General features: G+C 34.7%; 2 protein-coding genes across 3 annotated transcripts in view; one reads left to right on the forward strand and one right to left on the reverse strand.

Annotated features, from left to right (window-relative positions):
- Positions 1-27,204, reverse strand: part of LOC113395913 (Fanconi anemia group J protein homolog) — a 76,440-nt gene that overhangs the window by 7,535 nt on the left and 41,701 nt on the right. Inside the window, exons 3-8 of one of the 2 annotated variants that reach the window (XM_064218303.1) lie at positions 24,868-25,002; positions 9,528-9,614; positions 5,444-5,600; positions 2,883-3,072; positions 1,358-1,588; positions 755-874 (exon numbers count right to left, since the gene is read on the reverse strand). In XM_064218303.1, the coding sequence (XP_064074373.1) occupies positions 755-874; positions 1,358-1,588; positions 2,883-3,072; positions 5,444-5,600; positions 9,528-9,614; positions 24,868-25,002 (920 nt within the window). Of the gene's footprint in view, positions 1-754; positions 875-1,357; positions 1,589-2,882; positions 3,133-5,443; positions 5,601-9,527; positions 9,615-24,867; positions 25,003-27,204 lie in introns of both variants that reach the window. The other variant, XM_064218302.1, reaches the window with a different exon arrangement.
- Positions 11,830-15,263, forward strand: LOC135193899 (fatty acid-binding protein-like). The gene is made up of 4 exons (XM_064218308.1): positions 11,830-11,926; positions 12,806-12,975; positions 13,814-13,924; positions 15,155-15,263. The coding sequence occupies exons 1-4, from the start codon at positions 11,854-11,856 to the stop codon at positions 15,215-15,217; spliced, it is 417 nt and encodes a 138-aa protein (XP_064074378.1). The 5' UTR covers positions 11,830-11,853; the 3' UTR covers positions 15,218-15,263.

A 27,204-nucleotide genomic window follows, 5' to 3' on the forward strand; every position in this document is an offset into this window, starting at 1 on the left:
TAATGTTTCGGGTTCATGTTAATCATTCTTCGAACCAGAATACAATACTAAGTATTCCCCTTTGCTGTAGAATTTGTGACGAGTGGGTGGAATCTGCTCAGACGGTTTGTACCAGTCTCGGAGCTGCACAAAGTCCTATCACCGAGTGAGATTAAATTAGCTTATTTGATTATACACATTAAAAACGTAAGATTAGCTTGTACGGTGGAGCATTCTAAGCTCCTAAGTTTGATTAGAAATACTGGGTCGGTAAAATATAATTTTGTTGTTGTTTTTTTTTTGCGGTTTTGTAATTCAATTACATAACATTCAGTGGTTTAGAGGATATTGGAGTGTGGTTATGTTGTTTTTAGTTCGATCTGTGCGGTCGTCTTGAAATTCCGTTACGGCGTAGAGCGTAAGGTGTGTTCACGTGTACACCCGCGAACTCCAATATTAATGTTAAATGGTCCAGTGGTTAGAACGCGTGCACCTTAGCCGATGATTTCAGGTTCAAACTCAGGCAAGCACCACTGAATTTTCAGGTGCTTAATTTGTGTTTATAATTCATCTCGTGCTCGGCGGTGAAGGAAAACATCGTGAGGAAACCTGCATGTGTCTAATTTCAACGAAATTCTGCCACATGTGTGTTTCACCAACCCGCATTGGAGCAGCGTGGTGGAATATGCTCCAAAACCTTCTACTCAAAGGGAGAGGAGGCCTTAGCCCAGCAGTGGGAAATTTACAGACTGTTAATGTAAAATGTAGTGGGTACCTTGATTGCGCTTCGGAGGTGATGCAGTTTGAAGTCGAAAGATGCTGTCTCGCGACAAATATCCTCGATGTTGTGTCCCTCGTCAATGATCACAATATTATCTTGTAAATTAATTTGCATCTGAAAGTTTATTTCTGAAGTTAGAACTTCTATAGGCGAGTTGAGCGATTATTGAAATTCCGACTCTTACACAGTATCTAATTCGCCTTACGGTGTCTATGACCATTGTTGTATTTGTGTGTGTTGTGTGTATACATACATATATTCTCTCACGATGACGCGCCTCTTCACATTAGAATATAAGTTATTACAAATATAATTTAATTTGTAATAACTTATATTCTAATGTTATTACAAAAATAATTGTAAAAAAAGGAATAAATTGAATATGGGCGATTATAATAATTATTATTTATTTTAAGGTAGTTAAATTATAATAATTTAAATTTATTTTTAATTTCATGGTTATGTTATAAAAGAAGTTTTCTCAAATAGAATATGACATTTTTGAAGTCGGCTACAAAACGTTTAGGATTTTCAAAAGTTATTTTATAATAATAATTTTCCATATTTTTCCAATTTAATTAAATGTCTTTAACTTACACTGTTCCGAATGCCAGGATCGACTAGATAGTTGTAAGGGCACAGGACTATGTTGGCACCAGATGCCATGTCTCTGGCAGCGTAAAACGGACATGCCTTTAATCTTTCCCCGGCTTCGATTAGATCTGTCAGATCGAAAGCAGGCGGAAGTGTCTTGTGATTCAGTGCTTTACGGTTGTCGAAGAACTGGCAATTGCTACCCTGGTTGGAGGACTTGTCCGCTTGAAATGTCTGTAAAGTATTTTTTTGAGGGTAAATCGTCGTCGTTTCTTTATGAGACGATTTTGCAAGTAATGAGACAATGAGGATGGTGACGTTTGATGATTAAGGTTCTCCAGACCTATTTCTCGGCCATTCTCAAGGGAGATCAGTCAGCCCAGGATATTATAAAGATCGTATGGTACATGGCATTGTTTTATTTAATAAAAAAATACCTATGAACGGCGCATATTGTTTAAAATATAACTCTGTGTTTAATTATAAATACAGTGCGTTTTCATTGCACACTGAATGATCACAAATTTTCGACTGTTATTCTGGGTTCATCACAAATAAATTACGTTTGAATTTTCTAGCAAGCCATTGTATGAGCATGTTTAATGGTTTTTTTTTATATAATAGGTGGGCGAACAGGCAGGTGGCCCACCTGATAAGTGATCACCACCGTCCATAGACATTGGCGCTGTAAGAACTATAATAAAAAAAACTGTATAACCATTCCTAGTATAAGTATCGTATACTTATGAGCCACCAACCGCGGCAATAAAGATGTTAGGTCCCTTGCGTTTATAGTTACGCTGGCTCACTCACCCTTAAAACCAGAATATAGCAAAACTGAGTATTGCTGTTTGGCGGTAGAATATGTGATAAGCGGATGAATAATAAGTACTATGCAATACTAGTTTCTAAACTCTACTATATGTAAAGCTAAATAATTTCGAACGGGAACTACCACTACACTACTTGCTAAAATTTGAATAAATATTTATTAAGAAAGTTAGTCTTAATGCTAAGCAGTCTTAATTCATTCCGGGGTCCTAGATCGCTCGGTAATATGGGGCCCTGTTGCGTATTGAAAGTACACAATTTTCGTGTTGTCGATTAATAGCGAGAATCAAACTCACACTCGACCAATTTTATCATGACCTCTCATCGTGGCTCGACGGAAAAAGACATAGTCAGTTTCTCTCATATATATTTTCTTGTGGTATATCAACCGGAATAAGCAAATCCTGTGTTCTTATTATTGACGGCACTGCTGAATGCGTCTGAAGCCGAGCGGAGATTAGTTACGTTATGTATAAATGGTCCCTCTGAGTTTCTTAGTTCCTTGAGATTAAAACCAGTCGAGCAATACTCAGTTTAAGGTTTCTCAATAAATGCAGAAAAACTTATGTATTTTACCGTAAGCTCGGTTTTGAGTAATAAGAATTTTTGTCTAATCAGATGTTTTTCGGTCTGAAATTGTGCAAATTTATTCATTCATAACACAGCAGAGCAAATGTTTACAAAATTTTGGACCAACCTTGGTGCAGCCCCTACACATATCGTTCTTCGAAGGCCATTGTTTATTATCGTACTCCCGTAAACAGGTGTTCTCCCTGCTGGATAGTATCGTCATAGACGCGTTCCCGCAGTACACAGTTCTCTTGAACTCCTTGACGACTTGCTGCAGCTGTTTATGTGTTCGCGCCCCATAGTAAATGACGGGTAGGCTGCAATTAACAAATATGGACGTCCTACAGCGAAGGCTCTCGACCAAGTTGTATAATTCTCTGAAACCAATTCCATATACCGTCACCCCATGCTCGACCACACAATATTACTAACTAATCTAATCTACAGAACAACACGACACCAATATATAACGTTTCTCAAATTTCACATTTAATTTCATATGATGAGTATTTTTTTTAAGATCTGTCACTTTTATTTTTAATATTCAAGAAACCTTTCATTTTTCAAAATCTAAAAGACGTAATTCAAGTCACTCCTACGAAGAACTCTTCGTGAGATTTTTTTATCGTTAGTGTATGATTTCACACCCAATACGGGTACGACCTTCATCAGTCGTAACTCAGAAACGAGCGGTCGCCGATGTTTTGATTGAAATAGGTTGATGATTTGTTTAATGTAGGAATTGAGCGAAAGCGGTGTGCTTATGACGTGAGTTTGACAACACTGTTAACTTAAAACGTGAATTTTGAGAAACATTACAATGCTTATTTTATGTTTAACAATATACGTTACTAAATAATCTAATCAAATTTAGTACAAACATACTATTTAAATCAATGAGTTACATATATATGTAAATATAACTAATAACTAATCATGCTTTTTAAATATAAAGTACGACTAATAATGATTACAAGGAACAAGCACGCTACAGAACCCATCATTGGAGACTTACCGAATAAATAAACAGGATCTTTCATTTTAATATTAGTTTCCAAATTTACTGACGAGACAGAATCAGAAAAATAACAATCACTATAACGATCATTGAATATATACGGAATATATGATATGAGAAAAGCTAGCTCAAAAAAAATTGATGATTTAAGTCCACAGGTTAGCGTAGAGGAAAGTAAATATTTTGCTTGGTAGTAGTAGGGCCGGATTAAACACTTTGGGGTTTATAGGAGAAGCTAATGCCCTCGAGAAAAAGATATTAGGATGATGATGAATTATAAACACAAGTTAAGCGCATGAAAATTCAGTGGTGCCTGCCTGGGTTTGAACCCGAAATCATAGCTTAAGAGGCATGCGTTCTAACCACTGGGCCATCTCGGCTCTGGATAGCTGAAAGCATATCAAGCGTTTCTCTGTAAACACAAGCCGGGAATACACATGCCAGTAGCTTGTACGTGCCAGCTACCATACAATCATGTGTGTACTTATGGTGCTATGGTGCTTATGGTGCTATTGCACGCATATAGGCGGTGATGCACATGACTGTAAAACGGAACAGATGTTTGCATGTTAGTTAACGGCACGAGCAAGTGGCACACTCTGGATACATTTGGTAATCAAATTGTATTACATTTGCTTTCTCGCAATCAAACTCACATGACAGTAGTCAAAACACGTTAAAGGTCCTACGGCGTCTAGTTATTTGAAGTAAAATAAATAATGACGTATTGCTACTACCATTGAAAGTGTGGCTAAATTAATGACAGGGGTTAGACATTGTCTGTACAAACGAATAAACTGTATAGTCTTGTCATCTCCCCATCGTGACATGCCAGTGAAAACCAATGACGAAACCAAAAGCGACCGAATGTAACGAAAATCATGCACCAACGACGACAATTAGTCAGCGACTGGCATGCCTCTTGATGTCGCATACGTTCACATGTGCCGGTTCTTTCATATTGCATGCCAGTAAATCAAATATATTTAGTTGTGTAATCTATATATATATTTGTGCTTGACCCAGGCATGTAATTGTGTAAGCTTCAGATCACATATATAAATTGTATTCCTGTATATAGTAGTTAAGTATACTGCACAATATTTTTAACATTCTTGGCAAACAATGTGCGGCATTAAAGGCTGAGGAACCGAGCACCGCTGGCCAAAAAGCATACACGTAATATATTGTTTTCATAATCGCGGTTCGTGTAAGCCAGTAACACGCCAGATGCCACGAAACAAGTTGAAATTGTATTAAAGATGTATCCTCAGTGGGCAAAATATAGGCATTTCGGTATACCAGCTCCTTACCGACTTAATTTTATGCATATGACTTTTTTAAGTCTATTAAACAATATTAATGGAGACCAGGCAACTACGCAGGACATAATATAGTGTACAGATGTGTGCATCACAGATACACTCACTATTTCTTCACTGGATGACACAATCCGGCGAAAACGCAAATCCAAGGCAAAAGAGTATACACACTTCCAACATCCAGACTCCGGGTTTCTGAGAATATTTCGGTAAAATACCCCAATAGCATTTTATAACCCGACGTGGGGTTTGAACCCAGAACCTCGGAGTATGCGGACTTATATCGAGCCACCAGACAAACAAGGTAGTATGTTAAACATATACGTTTTATAAACGCATGTAACTTACCTAACTTTTTCCGGTGTATTTTCATCTTGCTGTAAAGGTTGTTTCGTGGGAGTAACTAATCCAGGACTAAGTTCAACATTTGAGTTAGGTTTGAGTGAGTCAGAGGAGTTCTTTCGTAACTTCTTGTGTATCGTTACGAAGCCATCTTCGCGAGGCTCTGGAAAAATTCAAAAGTCAATTTTAGTAGGTGTTTTATTTTTGTATTTATAGTAGAAAGACAGACGAGAAAATGGCGATTACTTATTGTAAAGTGGCTTTCTAAAAATATTTCAGTTTTGAGACTTTGAACGAAGCATGTAAGGCATTTTTTAGATTGCCAATGCGCTGACAACGGTTACATTCCATCCGTTACTAATTACCTATGATACTCAAACAAATATCCAGTGGGATCAAATCTCAAAAACCTATAATTATCTAAACGTTTAACTACTAACATAATGTGGACCAAGAATATTTGTCAAGTTTTAACGTCTTTGTCTTTAAATCAATTCTATTTTTCTGACATGCAGTTCTCAATAGAATCGCGAAGATCACTTCTAATTTACCGAAATTCTGATACCAACTTCGCCGACATTCAAAACTCTTTTTTTCGCGAATCCATAACGGATGTCATAGATTATATAAGACCTTGCCCAATGACATTGCGTCAATTCAATAACAAAGTTATTTATTTATCTCTAATTCCTCGTGTAGTTAGAAAAGGTCATGTATAGGCTTTCTTTATATAGTATAGGTAGGCGGAAAGGCAAATGGGCCACCTGACGGTAAGTGATCACCACTGCCCGTAGATATTGGTGCCATAAGAAATTTTAAAATTCCTTACATCGCCAACTGAGATGTTATGTCCCTTATGGCTTTTAGGTGGTACCCAGACGGGCTTGCACAAAGCCCTACAATCTATTTGCCTTGAAAACTTCTTTCTGTGTATTAAAGGCCATCAATACTGGCCATTAAGTAATATTCAAAATTATTATTACGCAAGGCTATGGAAGAGAAGTTACTTGTAATTAAAGTCAATTATGATTTACAACAGTGACGGATATTTATATTTTATAAAGTAATAGCTTCATTAGGTACTTGGTAGCAAATTATAACAAAGTTTTAAACAGAGTTGAACATATTAATATTGCTAATTTGTTAATAAATACAAAGATTGTAAAAATAATTTATAAAAAACTTAAAACGACTTCAAAATTAGAAACAGCGAGTGAACTAAAAATAATTTTTATTAAGGACTTACTGAAAGCAAACATAAAACAGCCATTGGCGCTGAATATCTGATGAGTGGGTGGTACCTACCCAGACGGGTAAAGCCTATGGATAACTATCCACCGTCTGAACTCTTATAGGTCGATTCGGATCCGTCTCTACGAATTATAAGAGCGAGGGAATAGATTTTTCTTCTGATTTTGCACACATACCTGTGCTAGTGCACATAATATTATATGTCTTGCACATTTCTTTAATATCCCTGGAGTGAAATCTGTCTAGAAGTCACTATCACGGGTTAAGCACTTTGGAAAAAGGACGCGACATCAAATGCATATTATTAAATTTTATAAAAATGCAATTACCATATAAATTCCTTTCAAATAAAAAGAATGATTTTTTTTGAGCAGATTGCGTAGATAAACGTTGCCATTTATACTTACTGCGTAATGTTTAATAGAAGATAAAAAAACGTATTCGTTTTAGTTTTATTTTAATTAGGTTACAACCTCCTTATTCGAATCACTACATGTTTTAAAAAAAAGTTACTCCGTCGCGTCTTTTTGTCAGTTTGCCTATATGTATTTGAACACAGTTCACCAATGGACTGTATGATATATGAGGAAGATTTATGTGTAATATTTTTTAGGTTTTGTTGAAGATTTACTTGAGAGTATTTATTATTATTACATAGTATGCATTATGGTATTAACGCTATGTGCAGATATTTATTCTACCCGTGCGAAGCTGCGACGGGTAGTTAATTATTAAACATATTTTGATCGCATTCAAATATTGCTATGAATAAATCTTTTTCGGGTGTCCAACATCCAAAAGAGGCCACAGATTAAACAATAGTCTTTGTAACGGCACTTTTTAATTCATAGTCTTTGCTTTATTTAAATGGCAATTTTTTATAAAAAAATATATATAGCCCTGTGTGAAAGGGGTCGATTTCAATACTTTCATTAGGGCGCACGCCTGTACCGTAATCTCAGTAATGGCGTCATTGTCATTCCAGTCACCATTTTGGAATAATGTACCCGATGTCAGACCTTGTACGCGGTTTTTGAAAAATATTTTTTTTACCTTTAAATTATATTTTGTATTATTGTTTTGTGTTGTCAAAAACCACTCAGAACGGGATAACCGAAATTAAATTGACTTGAAATGTATCATAATTACTCACGAATCAGACGTTCAATATTAAAGGATTTTTGAAGTGTTTTATCCGTACGCAAGTCGGGACGAACAGATAGTATTTAATGTACCAATAACAATGAATTCATTCAATTTTCTTACCTGTTCGGTTTACCGGTTTACTTATGAGAGCAATTTGTTAATTACAACTTTTATTCTAAACACAAAAGAAAACATTCCAGAAAATTCTAGAACGGTCGTTATATTTAAATTATCTGTCTGCTAAATGATATAACATCAGGTAGTTAGGGGGTCCCTCTGCCCGTACGAATTGATTAAAACTCTTCCTTAAATTCAGAAGCAATTGATGGGATCAAAGGCTCACTGACCAGTCTAATTGGAACAGCGAGACATATTCATAATATTTATACATTTTCATGTTTATTTATTGCAAACAGTGCATTTTATAACTCATGATTAATTATAATGACGAATATCTTAAAATAATTCACTAATAAGTAATGAAATAAAACTATTGACATATAATCAAAATCAATTCTTTTATTCAAGTAGGCTCAAAAAGAACTGAATTTGAAGTTATGTTACAGTCTTGTATTAAATGTCAAACTATCTATTCGGTAAGTAGATTCTACCGAGAAGGACCGGCAAGAAACTATGTAGTTACACCTTTTTCATCATTTTAAATACAGATTATATCTGTATATACCTACTTGATGGTGTAATGAACGTTCGTACAAATATAAATTAATTTTCTTGAAATTGTGGTATGCAAGATTTTAATATACGGAACACTTTGTTAATCCTGTTACCCGATTACACAGAGTTAGTGATTTGTGGGAAAATGTATACCCATGGATCCCAAAAAACGTTCAAAAATGTTCTATTCTACGGTTAAGAAAAAATCATCAAAGAACGTCTGTGTGCTAAGGGTTATTATAAATTTAACGACTTCATAAATAATAGCACGTCTTAGGAAATAAATCAAATATATCGCATCTTAGCCATTTAATATATATATATATATATATATTTGTAAAAATAAATGAATGAAAAAGAAAAACCCGCTGGTTAGTTTTCGCCAGTTCTTCTCAGGTCTTTTTAATATCATTTTGGTAGGCGGATTGGCAAATAGGTCACCTAATGGTGAGCGATCACCACTGCCCATATAAATTGGTGCTGTAAGAAATATCAATCATTCCTCATGCTATCAATAGACCAGCAACCTTGGGAACAAAGATGTTGTGTCTCTTGTGCCTGTAGTTACATCGGCTCATCCTTCAAACCGGAACACAATAATACTATGTTTTACGGTTTGAGGCTAGAATATATAACGGTGATACCTACCCTGACGAACTTGCACAAATCCACCGACCACCGACACACGAAGTTGAAAACAATTTTTTTTTTTTAATTTTATATGTATTAAAGAAATCTATCATCATATTATTTGGTATCATATGATGATATTTCTGAGTTTCTTTCGCCGGTTCTTCTCAGGTCCGAGGTGTTAAATTCCGAACCGGTGGTAGATTTTTGACTATCAATAAGCAAGTGTAAACACTTCTATATTGAATAAAGATTTTTGACTTTGACTGTGACATAAATATAATTTGATAGGTTTAAATACTTAAATAACGAGACACATAGATGCTTGTTCGCTTCTTTGTTCGTTCGTTCGTACGTATAAATAGTTTTTATATTAAAGATCGATTACCATTTGCGCAGTTGTTGCCACGTTTTTCGACTTTGGATTGATTTGCTGACTGTTCATCCGTCTGCACATCGTAAATACTCTTCTCTCCTGTAATAAAATATATATCGTTTATATATTATATTTTCATACATAACAAAAAAGTTGAAATATCAAACAATAGACGCGCGATTCGAAAATATTATTTGAGTTTTTAATAATTAAATTGAAAATGATTTTTTTTAATATTTATTAATGCCGCGTCGTTTTCCACGGCTGGGCAAATAATAATAGATTATATATATATTTTTAGAACCAGAAATAGGAATCACTAAAAGAAAAAAATAAACAAATAGGCTAACCTTTACAACAATGACCTTTAATTTACAATAACAATCAATCTACCACAAAAGAAAAAAAAACATTTAATCTACAAGGCAAATAACCATCAACACTACACAGTCAATATGATAATTGCGATCCAATCTGTCTGCCGCCAAAAAACAACTCCCGCCTTTTTTTTTTTTTTTAAAGTGTATTTGTTTGACATGACGCAGATGTCGCTCGGCTAAGATATTATTCCAACAATATATTTAATAAATTATGACTATGCAACTAAGAAACATTTACGAAACGCGTTAACTTATTTTTTTGTGAACAATTTTTTATAAGCGAATGAATTATTTATAAAATAAAATGTTTGCGGAAAAACATATTTAGGGTTACTTGCGTAATAATATACAAATTGTTCAGTATAAACCCGGTTACCGTAAACATATTTAGACATAACTAGCGGCCCTAAGTTGTATGCTGTGACGTCATGACGTTCTTTCATGGGCCACGGTGGAGAGGCTATATGGAAAATAATGTCCCTTTAAGGACCTCTCGTTGAGGAGAAAGGTTGGACATCATTTTACCAAGCTGCTCCTGCTGCTGCTGCATGAGTTGGTGGATACACATGTGGCAGAATTTCAATGAAGCAAGGCAGGTTTCCTCTCAAACAGCCTTCACCGCTGAGCACGAGATAAACCCAAATAACCACATGGAATTTGAGCGGTGTTTGTCTGGGTTTGAAACGGCACTATCTGTTAACCACTGTGCCATCTCTGTTGATATTCTATACTAGCTGTGCCCGCGACTTCGTCCGCGTTACAATGTAACAAAAAAGCTATTTTTCAGTTCGCAGTATTTACTATAACTTATTAAATCGGTATGTATTAGCTTTTGTGATATTAAATCGTTGGTAGGAGGCGACGTAGGTAGGAGGGTAGGACCCGATGTGACGGCGCAGTTGTTGTACTGGACAATATTTGGACAATGCAGCGTGACTTTATTATTATTGTATATATAATTAAGTAGCCTAAGCTACTCCTTTTTACATCAGCTATCTGCCAGTGAAAGTCCCGTCAAAATTGATCCAGCCATTTCAGAGATTAGCCGGAACAAACGGACAGACAGACAAAAATTGTAAAAAAAATATATTGTGGTATATGTACCGTGTATACATAAATATGCATTTGGTAAAAATCGGTTATTTTAGTATTACATACATACACTCCGATTTTATTATATGTATATATATAGATAAACGAAACTATGTTTTATAATTTTAATCCATATTTATTTACTGGTCGCCTTTAATTATAAATCCTCTTAAGCATCAATTTCGATGTTTCATAATATCATGATCATGATTGCAATTTTTTATTTTTCACGTCACAATATAGATGAGTATTCAAAGGTTGTTTCTACGAAGCCTATGTTAGTTTTATTGCTTTGGCCTTCGTGACGGCCTCATATTTTTGACTCTAAATGACTACTTGTACAATTATTATATTATATTTTGTAGATATAATGCGACTTTTTGTCGATATTTTGTTTTTTTGTGGAAAAGACATAAACCACGGATGGGTTACGTTTTTATTATAAAAATATTACGTATAGTTTCCCTAATAAAATAAAAAAAAAAACTACAAAAGTGATTGTTACATTACCTTACATTATTGTGTATATAATATACAATACTTATATTAAAATCGAAAGTAACTCTGTATGTTTGTTGCCCATTCACGGTCATATTCAACCTTTCTCATTTTTCTCAGATAAAAGGCCATAGTTTACTTTTTTATCCCTAACATTTGATCACCAAACCCTAAAACGAACGAAGCCGTTCTACAACTAGTTGATAAGAAATAAAATAAAAAAATGATTGAGATGGTTTATAATATTTCCGAATAAACAATAAAACGCATGGTTATACGTTATCTTAAGATAACGTTGTAATATCTCGTTTTAGTTTTGTTGATAAGTTAGTAAGCTGGTAAGTACAGTAGTGGATGGACGTCGCAATATGGAAGAATTCCTAAACAAAGAATACGTGCTGCAGTCCTCCGAGAACTTCGAAGATTATTTGGAGTTTATGGGTACGTTTATCGACTGTTTGAATATTAATTAAGTTTTATCGAAGTTATTACCGTCATGTGTTTGATTACGTACGTTTAAATATATTGTATTATATGATCATACGAACAAATTTAATATTAATCATTTATAAGGTAAAACTGCCTCGTACGCTTAGTTGATAGATGTAAGGCTGAATATCAAGGTGTCAATTCCCAGGTAGGGTCGATAAAAAGTTTTTGAATTTGGTAGTGTGAGTGTAAGCGTACGGTATTCCTGTGTCTGGGCCACCACGTGAAGCCGTTAGTCCTGCGTCTGAACTCTTTCTGATCGTGTCGAATTTGCCTTCCCGTCGGATTATGAGTTCTCAATTGTAGAGGAGGCCTTAGCTGAACCGTGAAATATTTTTTTACTTTAATTGTACTTTTATTAATTAAACTTTAACATTGTCGCTTATAAATGGTGACATTTTAAAGTATAATATTATATTAAAGTTTTATCGTTACATACTTTTTGTTAAGCATTATTAAAAACTCATTTAACAACACTTTTATTCAAGGTAGTTAAGTCATAACAAACTTTATATTATATTTATACTTTGTAGATAGATTATTGTTAAATTAAATACCCCCACTTCGTGGTGGAGGTTTGTCCCAGCGCACCTGGGTAGGTTACCATACATCAGATATTTTCACACCAAACAGCAATGCTTATAATTGTTGTGTTCCAGTATTAAGAGTGATTGAGAAAGTGTACAGGCACAAGGGACATTGGCGTTTTAAGGGATCATTTATATTTATCACAGTGCCAATGTCTTTGGGCAGCGGTGAACACTCACCAATTGGTAAGTCTGCCTATCTATATTGAAATATATATATTTTTTAAATACTTATAAATTCCAGGCATTAATTACTTTAGTCGAAAAATTGCATCCACTTTGAAGATGGTTCAATGTCTGGAACGGAATGAGGACGGGACTTATACATTCCATTTTAAATCGAAGTTGGCCAGTTCTCAAACAAAGTTCATACCTGGCGAGGAGTTTGAGGAAACGAAAGCGGACGGTGTTAAGGTATGAATAACACAATCAGTAATCTATGACAGAAATTAGGAGGACGAGATAATCAAGAAATCAGAAAGGCCCTTTAAAAGATTTACAATTTCAAAGGGATAAAATAATAGCTGATAAAGAAATCGGCTTAATTCTAATTCTATTGTTCCTTTCCTGTTGAGTAGATCAGTTGATCTTTAATCAGTCACTGTATTCTAGATTGCATTAGCGGCAAAATACCATCAGACACATGAATTCCTCACAATGTTTCCCTTCACCAGCGAGCACTAAATAATTTTCACATAACTTTTCTAGATGTGACTTAACTATTATAATTACAAATTTTCGGATAAGATGCATATCGTATACCCTCTGGGTCATATCTATTTTTTCTATTTAGTATATATTTTTGAATTAATAGTTATAAAATAATTCGTGTTCATCACTGCCGTGAAGCAGATAGATAGATAGATAGACGAGCATCATAGACAAGCGTCATCGTAGTCCCTACGAGCGTTTATTATTTTTACAGAATTCATTGATTCAGCTGCAAATGAGCACGACTCTACTGATCCTGAAGTCTGGTCACTAGAAATTATTTGTCTTCTCGGCTACCTACCGATGCCAATGTCATAGATAATAAATTTGAAATAACGTCGTATGAACATCAAAGAAAATCTTTTCGTTTAATTAGAGAATATTATTATCTTACTGCCTGCTTGGTTAATGTGTTTTCGTTATGTTTATCTAAGCCAACATTGTTTCTCCTGTGCTGAGTCTAACATTTTTATTTTATATCGTGTCTCGTTCGTTTTATTATATTCACATAAATAAAATTGATGAATGACGTTGGTTGCAGGTCAAGGCATTAATCACATTTGAAGGTGATGAGATGACCCACGTACAGATCGAATCGAACGGCCGCACCTCGAAACACGTGCGAAAATTCTATCACGATAAACTTATTGTCGTATGTACCAATGTTTTTTTTCGGGATTTTTTTTTACGTCATATTGGTTGGCGGATTGGCAAAATGGGCTCCTGATGGTCCACCGTCTAGATAGACATTGGCGCTGAGAGCTTCCTTACATCGCCAATGCGCCACCAACCTTGGTAACCTTGGTTACTAAGACTGTTGGTTGGTTGGGTGGTTTTTGATTGTTTTTTTTTTATTAAATGAGTTTAATTTCGTATATATTTTATATTAGTGGTAAATGGGCCACTATGTGGTAAATGGTCACCATCACCTTTATATTAAGATTACGTTCCTTGCGTTTGAAGATACACTTGCTTACTCACCCATCCAACCGGAACACAACACAACAACTTTGGCAGAATATGCGATGTGTGGGTGGTGCCTATTCAGACGGGTTTGCACAAAACCCTACCACCAACCTACCACCGAGTTATTCTGTTTTTCGCTTGTGAAACTTAATCGCAAGTAGAACCGACCATTTATACGAAAACAGAATTACGTTCGAACGAAAATAACAAATACCTACGTTTTAACATCCAATTTAATCAATCCAATATAAATGACTTAGTTCTCTTCGTAAGTTTACGGCACAAATAAGCAGCCTATGTTCTTCCTTGGAACTGAAACTTGCTTCTTAGCCTGTCACCTGTGGGTGGTTCGAGCCGTAAATGCATACCAGACAGACAGAAAAAGTTACTTTCGCATTTTTAATATTAGTATACATTTTTTATTATATGTGGGCGGACGAGCAAATGTGCCACCCGATGGTAAGTGGTCACCATCGCCCATAAACAATAGGGCTGTTAGAAATATCAGCCACTCCTTAAATCACCAATGCGCCACCAACCTAAGTTGTTATGTTCCTTGTGCCTGTAGTTACATTGGCTCACTCACCCTTCACAACTATACTGAGTACTGCTGTCAGGCGGTAGAATATCTGATGAGTGGGTGATACCTACCCTGACGGGCTTGCAATAAGTCCTTCGACCAAGTGATTAAAACAACAACTAGAAATCAAACTTCATACATAAGTTATCGGCTGATCATTATCTTCATTATAAACTAAGTACGAAAGCTTATATTCCCGTTAGGGTTATTTTTGATTGCATCCCCATTCGGCGCTCAGTCTCCTCAGTTCCAATCAATTTTCGATAACAATTCATCTCGTTTTCGATACGTTTTTCGCTTTGATTTCTCTTGTTTAGTTTCGTGTTTGTGTTTCAGACGACCACGGCTGTGGGATTTGATAAAACCGTTACAAGAGTTTACGAATTGCTAATTAAATAAATGACATCACGCTTTGGTATGGACGGATAATATTGTGATTACATTTTATAAGTGTCATAAATATTATGCTTCGAGAGTTTTTTCTACGTAGTAAATAGTTTAAATTTAGTCTGTAATAAAATTTTTTATGTGGTTGTGTAAACGTATTATAAATATATTATTTATTGTTGTATATAAGAAATGAAGTTTATTTTCATTTACGAGATAAATACAGAAGATACCTGATGATGAAAAATATTTTAATTGAATTATTTAACCTAAGATCTCTACATACTATAAAGTCCTCCCGCCGCGTCCGTACGCGATAAACTCAAAAACTAACAGAAGGATTTTTATATGGTTTTCACTAATGGACGGAGAGATTAATAAGGACGGTTTAAGGCTCCAATTTATTAAGACTCACAAGACGCTTATATGTTGTTTGGCTGAAATATGATAATGATTGTTGAAGCTGTCCGAAAAATATATGCTGACCAATGGAGATGAGACGCAGATAGAGATGTACATCATGATATTAACGTTTTACGTAGACCCTTATTTTACCACTTTAAAAGTTAGGTCTGGTAGTCAGTAAATTATATAATAATGATACAGTATTGATGTGAATTAAAAAAAGCTATGATTCCATAAACTAAGAAAAGCGTAATAATGTTGCCTGCTGTTGTTGAATATAGTTGCTGAAAACAGGCGAATTATTTTTTCCATCGTAAAGCACAGAGAGTCGTTCAAAAGAAAAAAAAAAACCAAATACGTAACAACAATGACGTATATAACTGTAGAGAACAATGTTCATAAAAGTCTGACTATAACCGATATTATAAAGGCAAACTAAATTTCATTTTGAAATAGGTACATCTTGCATCTTCGACTTAGCCCGATTATCCCGGAATTTGTTTTGTCCTTTTTAACTAAATATGTAATATAAATCTTAAATTAATAATCGCGGATTAATAGAAGTTTAATAGAGTGTCACGTAAATATTACAAAATGAAAAAGCTGAAAGATCAGTTGATATTCTATTTTTAAATAACCAAATACTTCTTAAATTAAAAAAACGTAAATGAAACAATCTATTTACGTATATATATAATAATTTGAGGAGGTCAAATTTGTTCAGTTGTTCTCGAATAGCGTTTTACAAAACGCAACACCGCACCGAGCTAAAAGAGCTATTACTTGAACGTTTGAATAATCAAATTTCCAACCTAATCCCCTATCGACTTTCACTTAACATGGCAGGGTAGGCTAACAGCCGAGATTCTCCGGGGCACTTTCCAAAACACGATTCCCTATTCCATTAGACCCTCTCGAAGTTATCTCGCGTTATTTACATCGCCTGACCGTACCGTCTTATGTAATGTGCCCTTATGTGTGGGGTGGTATATAAGTGAGCAATCGTGGGCCGTGTGTCGTTGTTTATAAGGGTGGTTTCGGTTGAGCGCTGGGTGGGGCTTGTGGTGTCGCGGTGTCGTTGCTATGGCGACGCGGCGCCCGGACGCCGGCTCCCGACGCCGGCGGTGTTGGCCGCCGCGCCCGCGCCCCGCCGCACAAGTGACACGCGCTGCGAAAAAGCACAACCACCCTGTGCGTACGCGGACTACGATTTTGCATTTTTGCGGATATTCTAGAATAAACGATCTTCTTTAAGCTAAATAACAATTTATATACTACTAAACTAGCTAAAGTCTTAGTTAACTAAAAGTAAGATATTATATTATTATATATAGTATGTTATTATCTGGTTAATTTTAATATAGTTTGGTTTTAATTATGAATATAATTATATCTTAATTTTATTACTGCTTAGTTGGCGAAAAATCTTGTCTCCTTGTTGTTTATGTAACAATAAGAGTTCAATTTTAGTGAAATATTTCTAAAATATAATATCTGTCTTATAGATTTACGAGTCGATGTAAATACGATATTGTTTAACATATATATGTTAAACATTTTGTTGATTTTTCAATATATTTCATAACCTTCTTTAGTCTTAAATAAAAAATGTAACTACGATACCGTGGTCACCTCACAACCACCCCTCAGGTCGGGTCGATGTGGCCGACGGAGGGGGCTAGCACCTTTTGTTTAGGACCCCTCCCCTAGCTCATTTACTCGCGTACCACTCTCAATGTTGTTTGCAAAAGGTTTAGGTGCCTAAATGTAGAGGGAAATGTCACGATATCACTTTTAAAGAAACCCTTGTAATGAAATATTGCCAGCGATACAGAGCACTTTATTTTAATAGTCACCACCCCAAGTATTGTCGTTTCGGAATGAACATGCAATTACAAAAGCAATCCCGATGCAAATACACGTCAAATATATATATTTATTTATACTTTATTGTGTACCAGTAGAAAATAGTACAGGACCTTAGACCTAATTGATATTTATTATGGTGGACGGTTTATGGCGAATGTATTAATAATTTCAGTATATTGATTATGATAATTGAATGATCGTCAGGGTTTACACTTAAATTATGTTTGTTGTTGAACAAGATTTCACGTGTTCGTAACGGGTATTAATTGTTTCTTTTAAACTCCTATCAAAATACGCTTTATTCGAGAAGGTTCGTAGGATCACTTTTGAATCGTCATATTAAATATATGACGATAATAATATTTCGGAGTTTTCTTCTAAAGTTTCATTATACATTACATTCTTACTTATAACTTTGTCGAAGTACTCGGTACGGACGTTAGACGTACGAGTTTTATTCCGACTTAAATAATAAATATCATAGCGATGTTTGCGAAGTTGAAATAACAATCGTAAATTATATATAATTCGCATTTCTTGTGAATCAATCTCTCAATTGATGACGTCATTTAAATATGTATAATTTCAATATGTATATTTATACAATATAGAGTAGGTAGGTTTTGTCAGTATTTGTATGTAGTACCGCCAAAATGATATCGTCAAACAACCATACTTAGTATTATCGTGTTCCAGTTTGAAGGTTTTGTGAGCCAGTGTAACTACAGACACAAATAACATAGCATTGCTTTTCGAAGGTAAGTAACGATTGAGGAAGTTGACACGTATGGCAAAGTTCATATTTATAATAATGAAAAATATACATATATATTTAGATACGGATATATATTCATCATGGATTCAGTACCTAACAGTTTTCATCAATCGCGAACGCTCATCTAAACCACCACTACAACCGGCACGGAATGTAGATTTTACAGAGAAGAACCGGCAAGAAACTCAGTATACTAACTAATTATAATATTTAAGAGTAATACTATTAGTAAAACGATTTCGATGTATTTTTTGCTGTAAATTTTATTGAAATTCCCAGTAATAGCCATCGTGATTAATACTACAAATTCGAAGCGATTATTTATTTCTTTGTTACGTTTTAACCCCCTAACTGATTGCAATGATATTCGGTTTCACAGGGGGTACAAGGATACCTAATACTTACTCCTCCCCCCTCACAAACGGGCAAAGCCTCGGGCAGCAACTAGTTTCTATAATAGAACTGTTAGAGTGATGTTTTCTGTGATTTAAGTGGAACAACATATCATCCTATGTAAACAATTCGAATATTATTTATTTAACTTTGTACATAATATAAACAATAAATTAAGTAAATAATACAGTACTATGAAAATATAGTAGTACTGCTCATAATTTTGATGCTTCTAATTTGGAGAGCCGAGATGGCACAGTAGTTGAAACACGTACGTAAATCATTATCGAAGATTATTAATTTGATTGATTAATATTTTTTACCCAACTTGAGCCGAGATGGCCCAGTGGTTAGAACGCGTGCATCTTAACCGATGATTTCGGGTTCAAACCCAGGCAGGCACCACTGAACTTTCATGTGCTTAATTTGTTTTTATAATCCATCTCGTGCTCGTCGGTGAAGGAAAACATCGTGTGGTAACCTGCATGTGTCTAATTTCAACGAAATTCTGCCACATGTGTATTCCGCCAACCCGCATTGGAGCAGCGTGGTGGCATATGGTCCAAAAACCTTCTACTCAAAGGGATAGGAAGCCTTTAGCCCAGCAGTGGGAAATTTACAGGCTGCTAATGCTAAACCCAACTTGGAATAAGCATTGTGTAATATGTAATATGCTCCAAGCCTACTTATAAAGATAATAGGTTTAGCCTAAAAATCAACAGACTTTAAATCACTTTAAACTGTTAACTTACTGTTAACTTACTTTGATTGTTTTATTTTAAATCTAAAAATACCTACTTATACAACATCAATATAACATCGTATATATGACGGACGATTCTAGAAAATAAATTGATAGGGATGAACAAAAAACGTGGATGGAAATATCGTATATAGTACTATGGTCCACCTAATTGTAGGTCACCGCCGCCCATAAACAATGGCGCTGCAAATCGCCAATGCACCACCAACCTTGGGAACTGACTGTATTATGTCCCTTGTGTCTGAAGTTACACTGGTTTACTCACCCTTCAAACCGGAACACAACAGTACCGAGTACGGCTGTTTGGCGGTAGAATATCTGATGAGTTGGTGGTACCCAGACGAGATTGCACAAAGCCGTACCACTAAGCAATATAATATAATATTGTATATATAAACATCAACCTTGTTGAAAACACCTTCACGTTGGTGTAGCGGCAAGATAGTTAAGAGTTCGAAATTCCAAGTGAATAAAATCAAGTAAATTTGCGTATTCGAAAGTCTAAAAGCAAGAAATGAGAAGTCAGTACACATTCTCGTATACGCCGTGGTCTATCGTCTGATGACTGGGCGTGATCTTCCCATCAGCCTATGAGATAGAGGGAATACAATGTTATCCTGTGATTGCGCTCGTGCAAACTAAGCTGATCTGTTTAAGGCTCACCTACAACGCTCCACTCGAAGAAGCAAAGGTAAACCAACTTTCGATTTACATATTCCATGCGATTTATTTGATCAACTATATTATGTACTATAGACAGTCCTTAATTAAAAATTCTTTAGACAGATACAACACCATTCCACTTCAATACTTATATTAACTTTTATTTTACTTTTCGGTAGCAACTTCGCCGGTATTCGAAATGTCCGTGAGACATAAAAATTCTAAAATCTCGACATCCAGGGCCAGTCAATGAATCTGTGCAACGAGTGTTTTTATGCATTATTAATAGCTTAAATTAAAAAGTTAAAAAAGATAAATTTACCGATCTCGGTTACAACAATTTTTGACAACAATTTACTGGAAAGTAAGAGGCGGAATAAAATGTTTATAGTAGTAATAAATTACGTTTACATAGTAACTTTAATGTTCATTTCTAAGATTATCGCAAAAATAAGGAAATAAAAATAAAAAAAAAATTTCGTCACCGATATACATTATAACAATATTGTTCATTATTGTTGTCGTCGTCGTCGTACAGCGATCACCAGTGCATTCTAAGCAATCAGCAGTGCAGTTTCTTGCACCCACAAGATGCTCCGCATCCAGTTATGCATTTCATATACAAAAAATATATTTTTAGTAAAGTTTCTGTAGCTGGTGCTGCATCTACTTGTATTGTGACTGGGTGATTGTTTTTCTCCCTCTGGGTCTGTTTTAGTGTAGTTCTTAAACTCAATTCTTATACAATCCGTGTGATAATTAGCTTCCTGAGTTACTAAACCTAAAACGCCTCCAATAATTTAATGGATATTGCTTCTCAAAATTCTCTTCGCTTATCAAAATTAAAATAGTTTTCTTGAAATCAGAGGAAGTTACGTAGCTGATTTGTTGTCTTGGTGATTTGGACTTTCTCCTTTCCTTCATTTTATCCGCTTCTTTTTCACACAAGAAGCACCTACTTTACCACTCAAAATAAATCAATTGCATTAGCCGTTCGAAGTTTTATTTTAGGTGGACATCATGCCGATGTGGTGTTCTTTTTTTCAATAGGATAATTCCTACACTACACTAATGTGTATAGTTTATTGATATATTTTTGTCTGAATACTGAATGCACGCTCCACATCCGCTCATTCTGCAGAAGCAGCTTAGAGCGTTGATATTTCTCTAGTGACTTTGAAAATGTCTCCTAGTCCAGAGTTCATTCAGAACTACATCAGATTTTGTCATAAAATAAGACGCAATCATTACTTATATTATCACGATTCGATGGTTCAGCCATTTTGATACGAGGCTATAACAACAAATTTTACTAACTAACTTATATCATCATTAATGGTTTATATTATTAAAATTTGCTTGCTTGCTTGCAGAAATTATTTTATATAGGAGCCCCCAAAAACAGGTCCGTATTGAGCCTAGCAAATTGCCACGTGTACTATTCGGTTAGGGCTCGCGTTAACACCCAACAGCTGCTCTAGTCCTCTCCTCTCTCTCTCATCTTTATAACAGCAAACCCTTGAGACTCGAGATCAAGTTGGTGAAACTTTTCCTTCTCAAAATATAACTTTAAACTAATATAATTAAGGGAAAACTATGGAAAATTTATAATTAAAAAAATTGAGATCGGCCAAATTTTATTTTAAACATTTTTCTATGTACTATTAAAAGCACATTTCCAAAGTTTTTATAAAGATTCATTGACTGGCCCCGGATTCCGAGGTATAAAACTTAAAGCGCTCCACTAGCGTATAATAATGAAATCATAGTATTCAAGATGTCGAATATTGCGTTAATTCTATGTCACAGTTGTTGCTTTACCACTGTGGTTGAAACTATTACACGTTCGTATTTGTAAAACTAAAAAAAAAAAACAGGTTATAACAAAAATATGCTATATCAAATTGTTGCCAACAATTTTAATTTAAAATTTTAGCTCATCCGTTTCAGTGTAACTGGTGTTTTGTGATTTATTTTAAATTAAACAAAGCAATTCAATTCAATCACAATAATTCTAATTTCAGTACATATATTTAAGCTTAATGTATTCTTATTTGACTTTTATATTTCGTATTTCTATATTCTACAAGGCCTGATATTAATTTATTTAACATTGAATGACTGTATTATTTAATAATTGTTGCCAGATATGGCTGTATGTAGTATATCCGGGCAATATATAAATACACAAATACTACTGTTAACTAGTTTAATTTTAATAACAGACCGTGTGATATGCAATAATGACTATGTGTTTTGATTGCCCATAACTAATTTAAATAAGTTACTTTTTATGCATTACAAATAAAACAAGAGCAAAGCGTATCTATGCCGTGTTTGTCAACTATACGAACATTATACATATGTATAGAAAAGTGTGTCCTTCTCTAATCGATCGTGTGGTTGACGCAGCGGGTGTATGGCCCCGCCCACATTTCACACGAGAGGTGATGATTGGCCGAGCTCGGGACGCACACAAGCACATTGCTCAAGACGGTAATTATTTTTTCAGATATTTTCCTTATTTTTTTTTTCTTATTAACTGATACTTATCGCTCCTAATGGGGGAAATCTAAGTGTATATCCATGACATGCGTCATATAGATATATAGAATTCCAATATACCGTGAAAACAAATAAATACATACGTATTTATATTAAGGTGTATGTTGAATTGCTTCGGTTATCACAAAAGTTACAAGCAACGAACAGTTTATAAATGCCACTAAGCACTTAACATCAATATGATGATAATGAGGTCCTAGGCGATTTCAGCCTAGGCGGTCATTCTTAAGAGAGACCAGCCAACTGTGCTGGAAATATGATACTGCATAAGTGTGTGTGCACAAGTGTGTGTGTCTGCGAATGCTCTTTATATTCGCACTTTCATAATCTGAGAGGAAAGTTCGACACTACCGGAAATAGTTCAGGTGCAGGACCTAGACTTTAAGGGCTTTCGCAAGCACGAGAGTGTTAACATAACATCATTATTTTTTCGAGGAATTGCCGTGTTGCAGCCATACTTGTAAGCTAACTACTTGTAGTCTAACGAAGTATTTATTTGTTACACACGCACACACACACAAACGTCTGTTATTTTATTGGCATATTATTTTGTTTATCTGTATTTCGCTTAACTAATTATAGGTGGGCTATCTTAACTAAATTTCCCAAATAGGACCCTAACTTAGAAATACATGAACAGAAATATAGTTTTTATGCGGTATATTTAAAAATGTTTACAAACAAAAAAATATATGACTTACTTGAAAAATTGAGATTTATAAAAAAAAGTAAAACCGATTTCAAAAATAACAGAGAATCTACTAAAAATTGAAAGTAACCAATTTTTTTTAATAAAATGTTTATTTAAGTACTGACTGACTGACTGAAACCGATTTTTTTTTAACGTTTACATCGTCATCGTCTTAACATAAGTACACGAAAGTACCAATCCAAAGAGTAATGCTAAACTTTATCTCAGGAAAATCTTAACAATTCAAACGTTATTCATTTTGATAAGAATTAATAAATAATTTGTCTCAAATAATATCTGAAAGTAGACGAACGTCAGAAAGCCGCACGCGTTACTATTTAAATAAGAAAACGCTTAGGCGTAATATCTTTGTTGCGTTAACTAAGAGGTTTGATTCTTTTACAGTTCCGATGAACCGCAGAACTTAGTATTTGGTATTAATATCAAGACAGACATATGGACAAACGGACAATGAAGTGATCTTACAAGGTTCCATTTTTAAAAAAACAGGTACGGAATCCCAAAAAGAATATAGCTTCCTTTTTTTGAAGTCGGTTAAATATAAAATATGAAAAGGAAGACACCGTATACCACACCAGCTCCCCGTTAACACCGACAAACAAAAAAAAACACACACTCGAAATCTAATTCCGATTCCATACAATCGAACGGCAGATGCGTGTACGCATTGAACAAAGGACGCTTGTAAGCATTCGTAATACATCTAATTTTACGGCGCAGACCTTTGTATTACGATTGTTGCGTTTTGTTCGCGCCCTGATCGACAGATCTGATAATTTGAATATGGAAAGGCATCCAAGCGTGCCATGCTCCCGCGCAGGCAACGAAATGTTTGAATGGATTACGCATGCGCCTTGTAACTCAGAATATATTTTTATTATCCCCTACTTATTTTATATTATAAGATTTGAAACGATATTTCAATTTTAGATTAGATTGCCGAGTGGACCGAAAGTGGATCTCAAGGATGGAACACTAAATCTGAGAACACAAGACATGGAGATTTTGTAGTGCGTTTTGTTGGATAAAAAAAATAACACAATCTTTGTTATATACAACAAAAGTAGAAATTGTTTTCTTCTACATTTATAATAATAATTATGTCATGAATCTCCGAGTATATTGATTTTATAAAGGTTAAGAGTTTGTTTGTTCGAACGCGATCAATATATTTTTGCGTTAGCCCGTTCATTGAGTTATAGATACAGCATAGAGTAATAAATGCAGATAACAGAGCTTAGTTATAGGCAGAGCAATGACGTTTAACACAATTTAAAACGTATCATCGCAGAGCAGTTTTAAAAAAAAATTGTAGAGACGAAGATTTGTTTTAGATTTATTATACGTAATGTACTATGCCTGTAACCTATAAAAACTCGATGTTGACTGGATTAAATGTCACCCATCTAGCAAACAGACAAAGGTTAAAAAGATTTAAGTGTATTTTTTTACAATGCTTGCAATTTGTGATACACGTACGCAGTAAAATATATGTTTTTCAAATATATTTCACTTACCGAAACTTTTCCTCGAGAAAAAATTTTCAGGGAATGGCACTTCTTTCTTGAGCGGACTCGTGATGTAGTCGACTGCGCCGACCACTTCCGGATGCTTACCGATTATTTCCTTCGCCTGACTTTCAGAGATCTGATCTGGAACATGGTAATTAAAAACTTTAAACATTTACTATAAATTCATATCAAATCCTATAAATACATTATGTTAAAATTGCTCAGCACTATTTTAGTTAAAGTTGCCTCGAAGGGCTTCAGAGACTTGTGCCTGTCTACTGGTTAGACAATAATAATTATTATTATTGAAAATTTGTGAAAATATATTCGAATATTTGTTCAATACTCTTACTTGCATTATTTTTTATCCATAACATTAAAGTTTGTTAATAGCAACTAAATAAAAAAACGGTTAAAAGATAGAGAAGAGAATCTCTAGTGACAGCTTTGCACTTAGTTTTGAATATGAAATGTTATTGAAATTTATAGGCGGGAGAATTTAAGAAGTTTGATAAAAAACGACCAAAAATTCATCAAAAAATAAAAAAAGTTTGACATTTAAAAAGACAGAAAAAACATGTTATGAAGTAAAATCAAGTACCTACACTAAGAAAATGAATATTAGATGATCACGATTCCATATAAGCTAATGTTATACATTTTATTATATATTTTTTTTCATATATAATCTTGTTACATAATACAATATATATATGATAAAAAATCGTAGAGATCCAATTCGTTGATTTCCGTATCGGTATGTATATTGAATTGTAGTACATATGTATTTGATGTTAACATCACGTCGTGTCATCATGTTCGTGTCTTCTCAGTAGAATCTACATTCTGAACCGGTAAGGTAATATCAACTAGCAAAACTCGATTCCAAAATACTTGTTACTTACTTTGAATAAAATATATGTTTATGTATGAATGAATGAATAGGACTAGTAGACATACATTGAAGTATTGATACCGATATTCAAATTTGCGTATCTTGATTAAGCTCGGAGTATTAAAAAAAAACAGCATATTTCGGACTTTGCTTTGAAGTGTGTTTCAGAGGAGGACGATTGTCTGCGCAAGCATAAAGCTTTGAATGAAAATATTGTGTCAACAGCTCCGATCCTTCAACTGAGAAAAAATCCCAAATAAAACTAGTCGACTAATTGCTTTTTGGACCAGAACATCGAACATTGAATTGAAACCAAAAATTTCATATTCCCTAACAGCCGACGGAAATCGTCAACCCCTCCCCTTTCTCGACACAAAGAGCTGTAAAATCCGTGCAATTTGTACCCTCTGCTCTTAACGTACGTATATACTTATCGATTTATCGCAAACACAAGTTCGTGTTTTAAAAAGTCAAGTCAGCTAAAGATGTTCAGCTTTCGATTTTATCATCAGAGTATTAAAGTCGATTTTCCGTTGGATCTGAGTTGGTATATAGGATTCTTCGGGTCGGCGGTTGTGTGTAAAAATGCCGTCTTGTAGGCACGCCGCCCCTCTCCGGGCGACATTTTTACAAGTGGGCGAGGGGGATGCCTCCCGGACGCTCTCGTCATTTCGTTGTCATCCAGAGGCTCCTTTTTGCGCGATCACGGCGCGAGCGTCGGCGTCGACAATACTGTTCAGTATTTTTATTCTTTTCGAGAAGAAAATGCGAAAAAAAAAAACTCGTAGAAAATCATGAACAATGCCGCCCTTGGGCGAGATTACCGCCATCAGAAAATGAATGCTTTGTTAGATCCGTCCACCGGGATGTTTTCAGTTGTTACATTAGACTTGTCATTTCCATTAGAGGGCTGAGCGGGCGCGGGATGTCGCCGAACCAGCCCACGTCTTTATTTGCGTTCCAATTACGAAAGTGGTTCGCAACAATCACTTTTATAAAAATATCATAATATTGCCACTTATGAAAATTAATTTAAAAAAAATAACACATAATATTTTCTAACAACTAAAGACAATTTTTACACAGTTGATACTTATAACATATCGTAACATCTGCAGCACTTTTAAAGAAAAAATACGTGACTGTTTTTATATAATACCTACTGTGATATGCTTTGACGAATTTCAGCTTTTGTTAATCGGGTCTCATCAATATAATCAACATTAGTTTGCTAGTTTAGCTACTAAAGTCGAATTAAAGTTTACTGACCATATCAAAAAATCATGCAAACACTCCCAATGTATGATCACGTCAAACTTAACCGATCATTGCGGGTTTATTTAGTTCCTGATTGAATACCACAATAAATCATTTATTTGATAGGAATTCCAAAGCCTTTGTATTTAACCGCAATTAATTAAAAGATATCTTACAAAAAATCGATCAAT

The sequence above is a fragment of the Vanessa tameamea genome, chromosome 21 (genome assembly GCF_037043105.1).
Source record: "Vanessa tameamea isolate UH-Manoa-2023 chromosome 21, ilVanTame1 primary haplotype, whole genome shotgun sequence".
Classification (NCBI taxonomy): Eukaryota; Metazoa; Arthropoda; class Insecta; order Lepidoptera; family Nymphalidae; genus Vanessa; species Vanessa tameamea.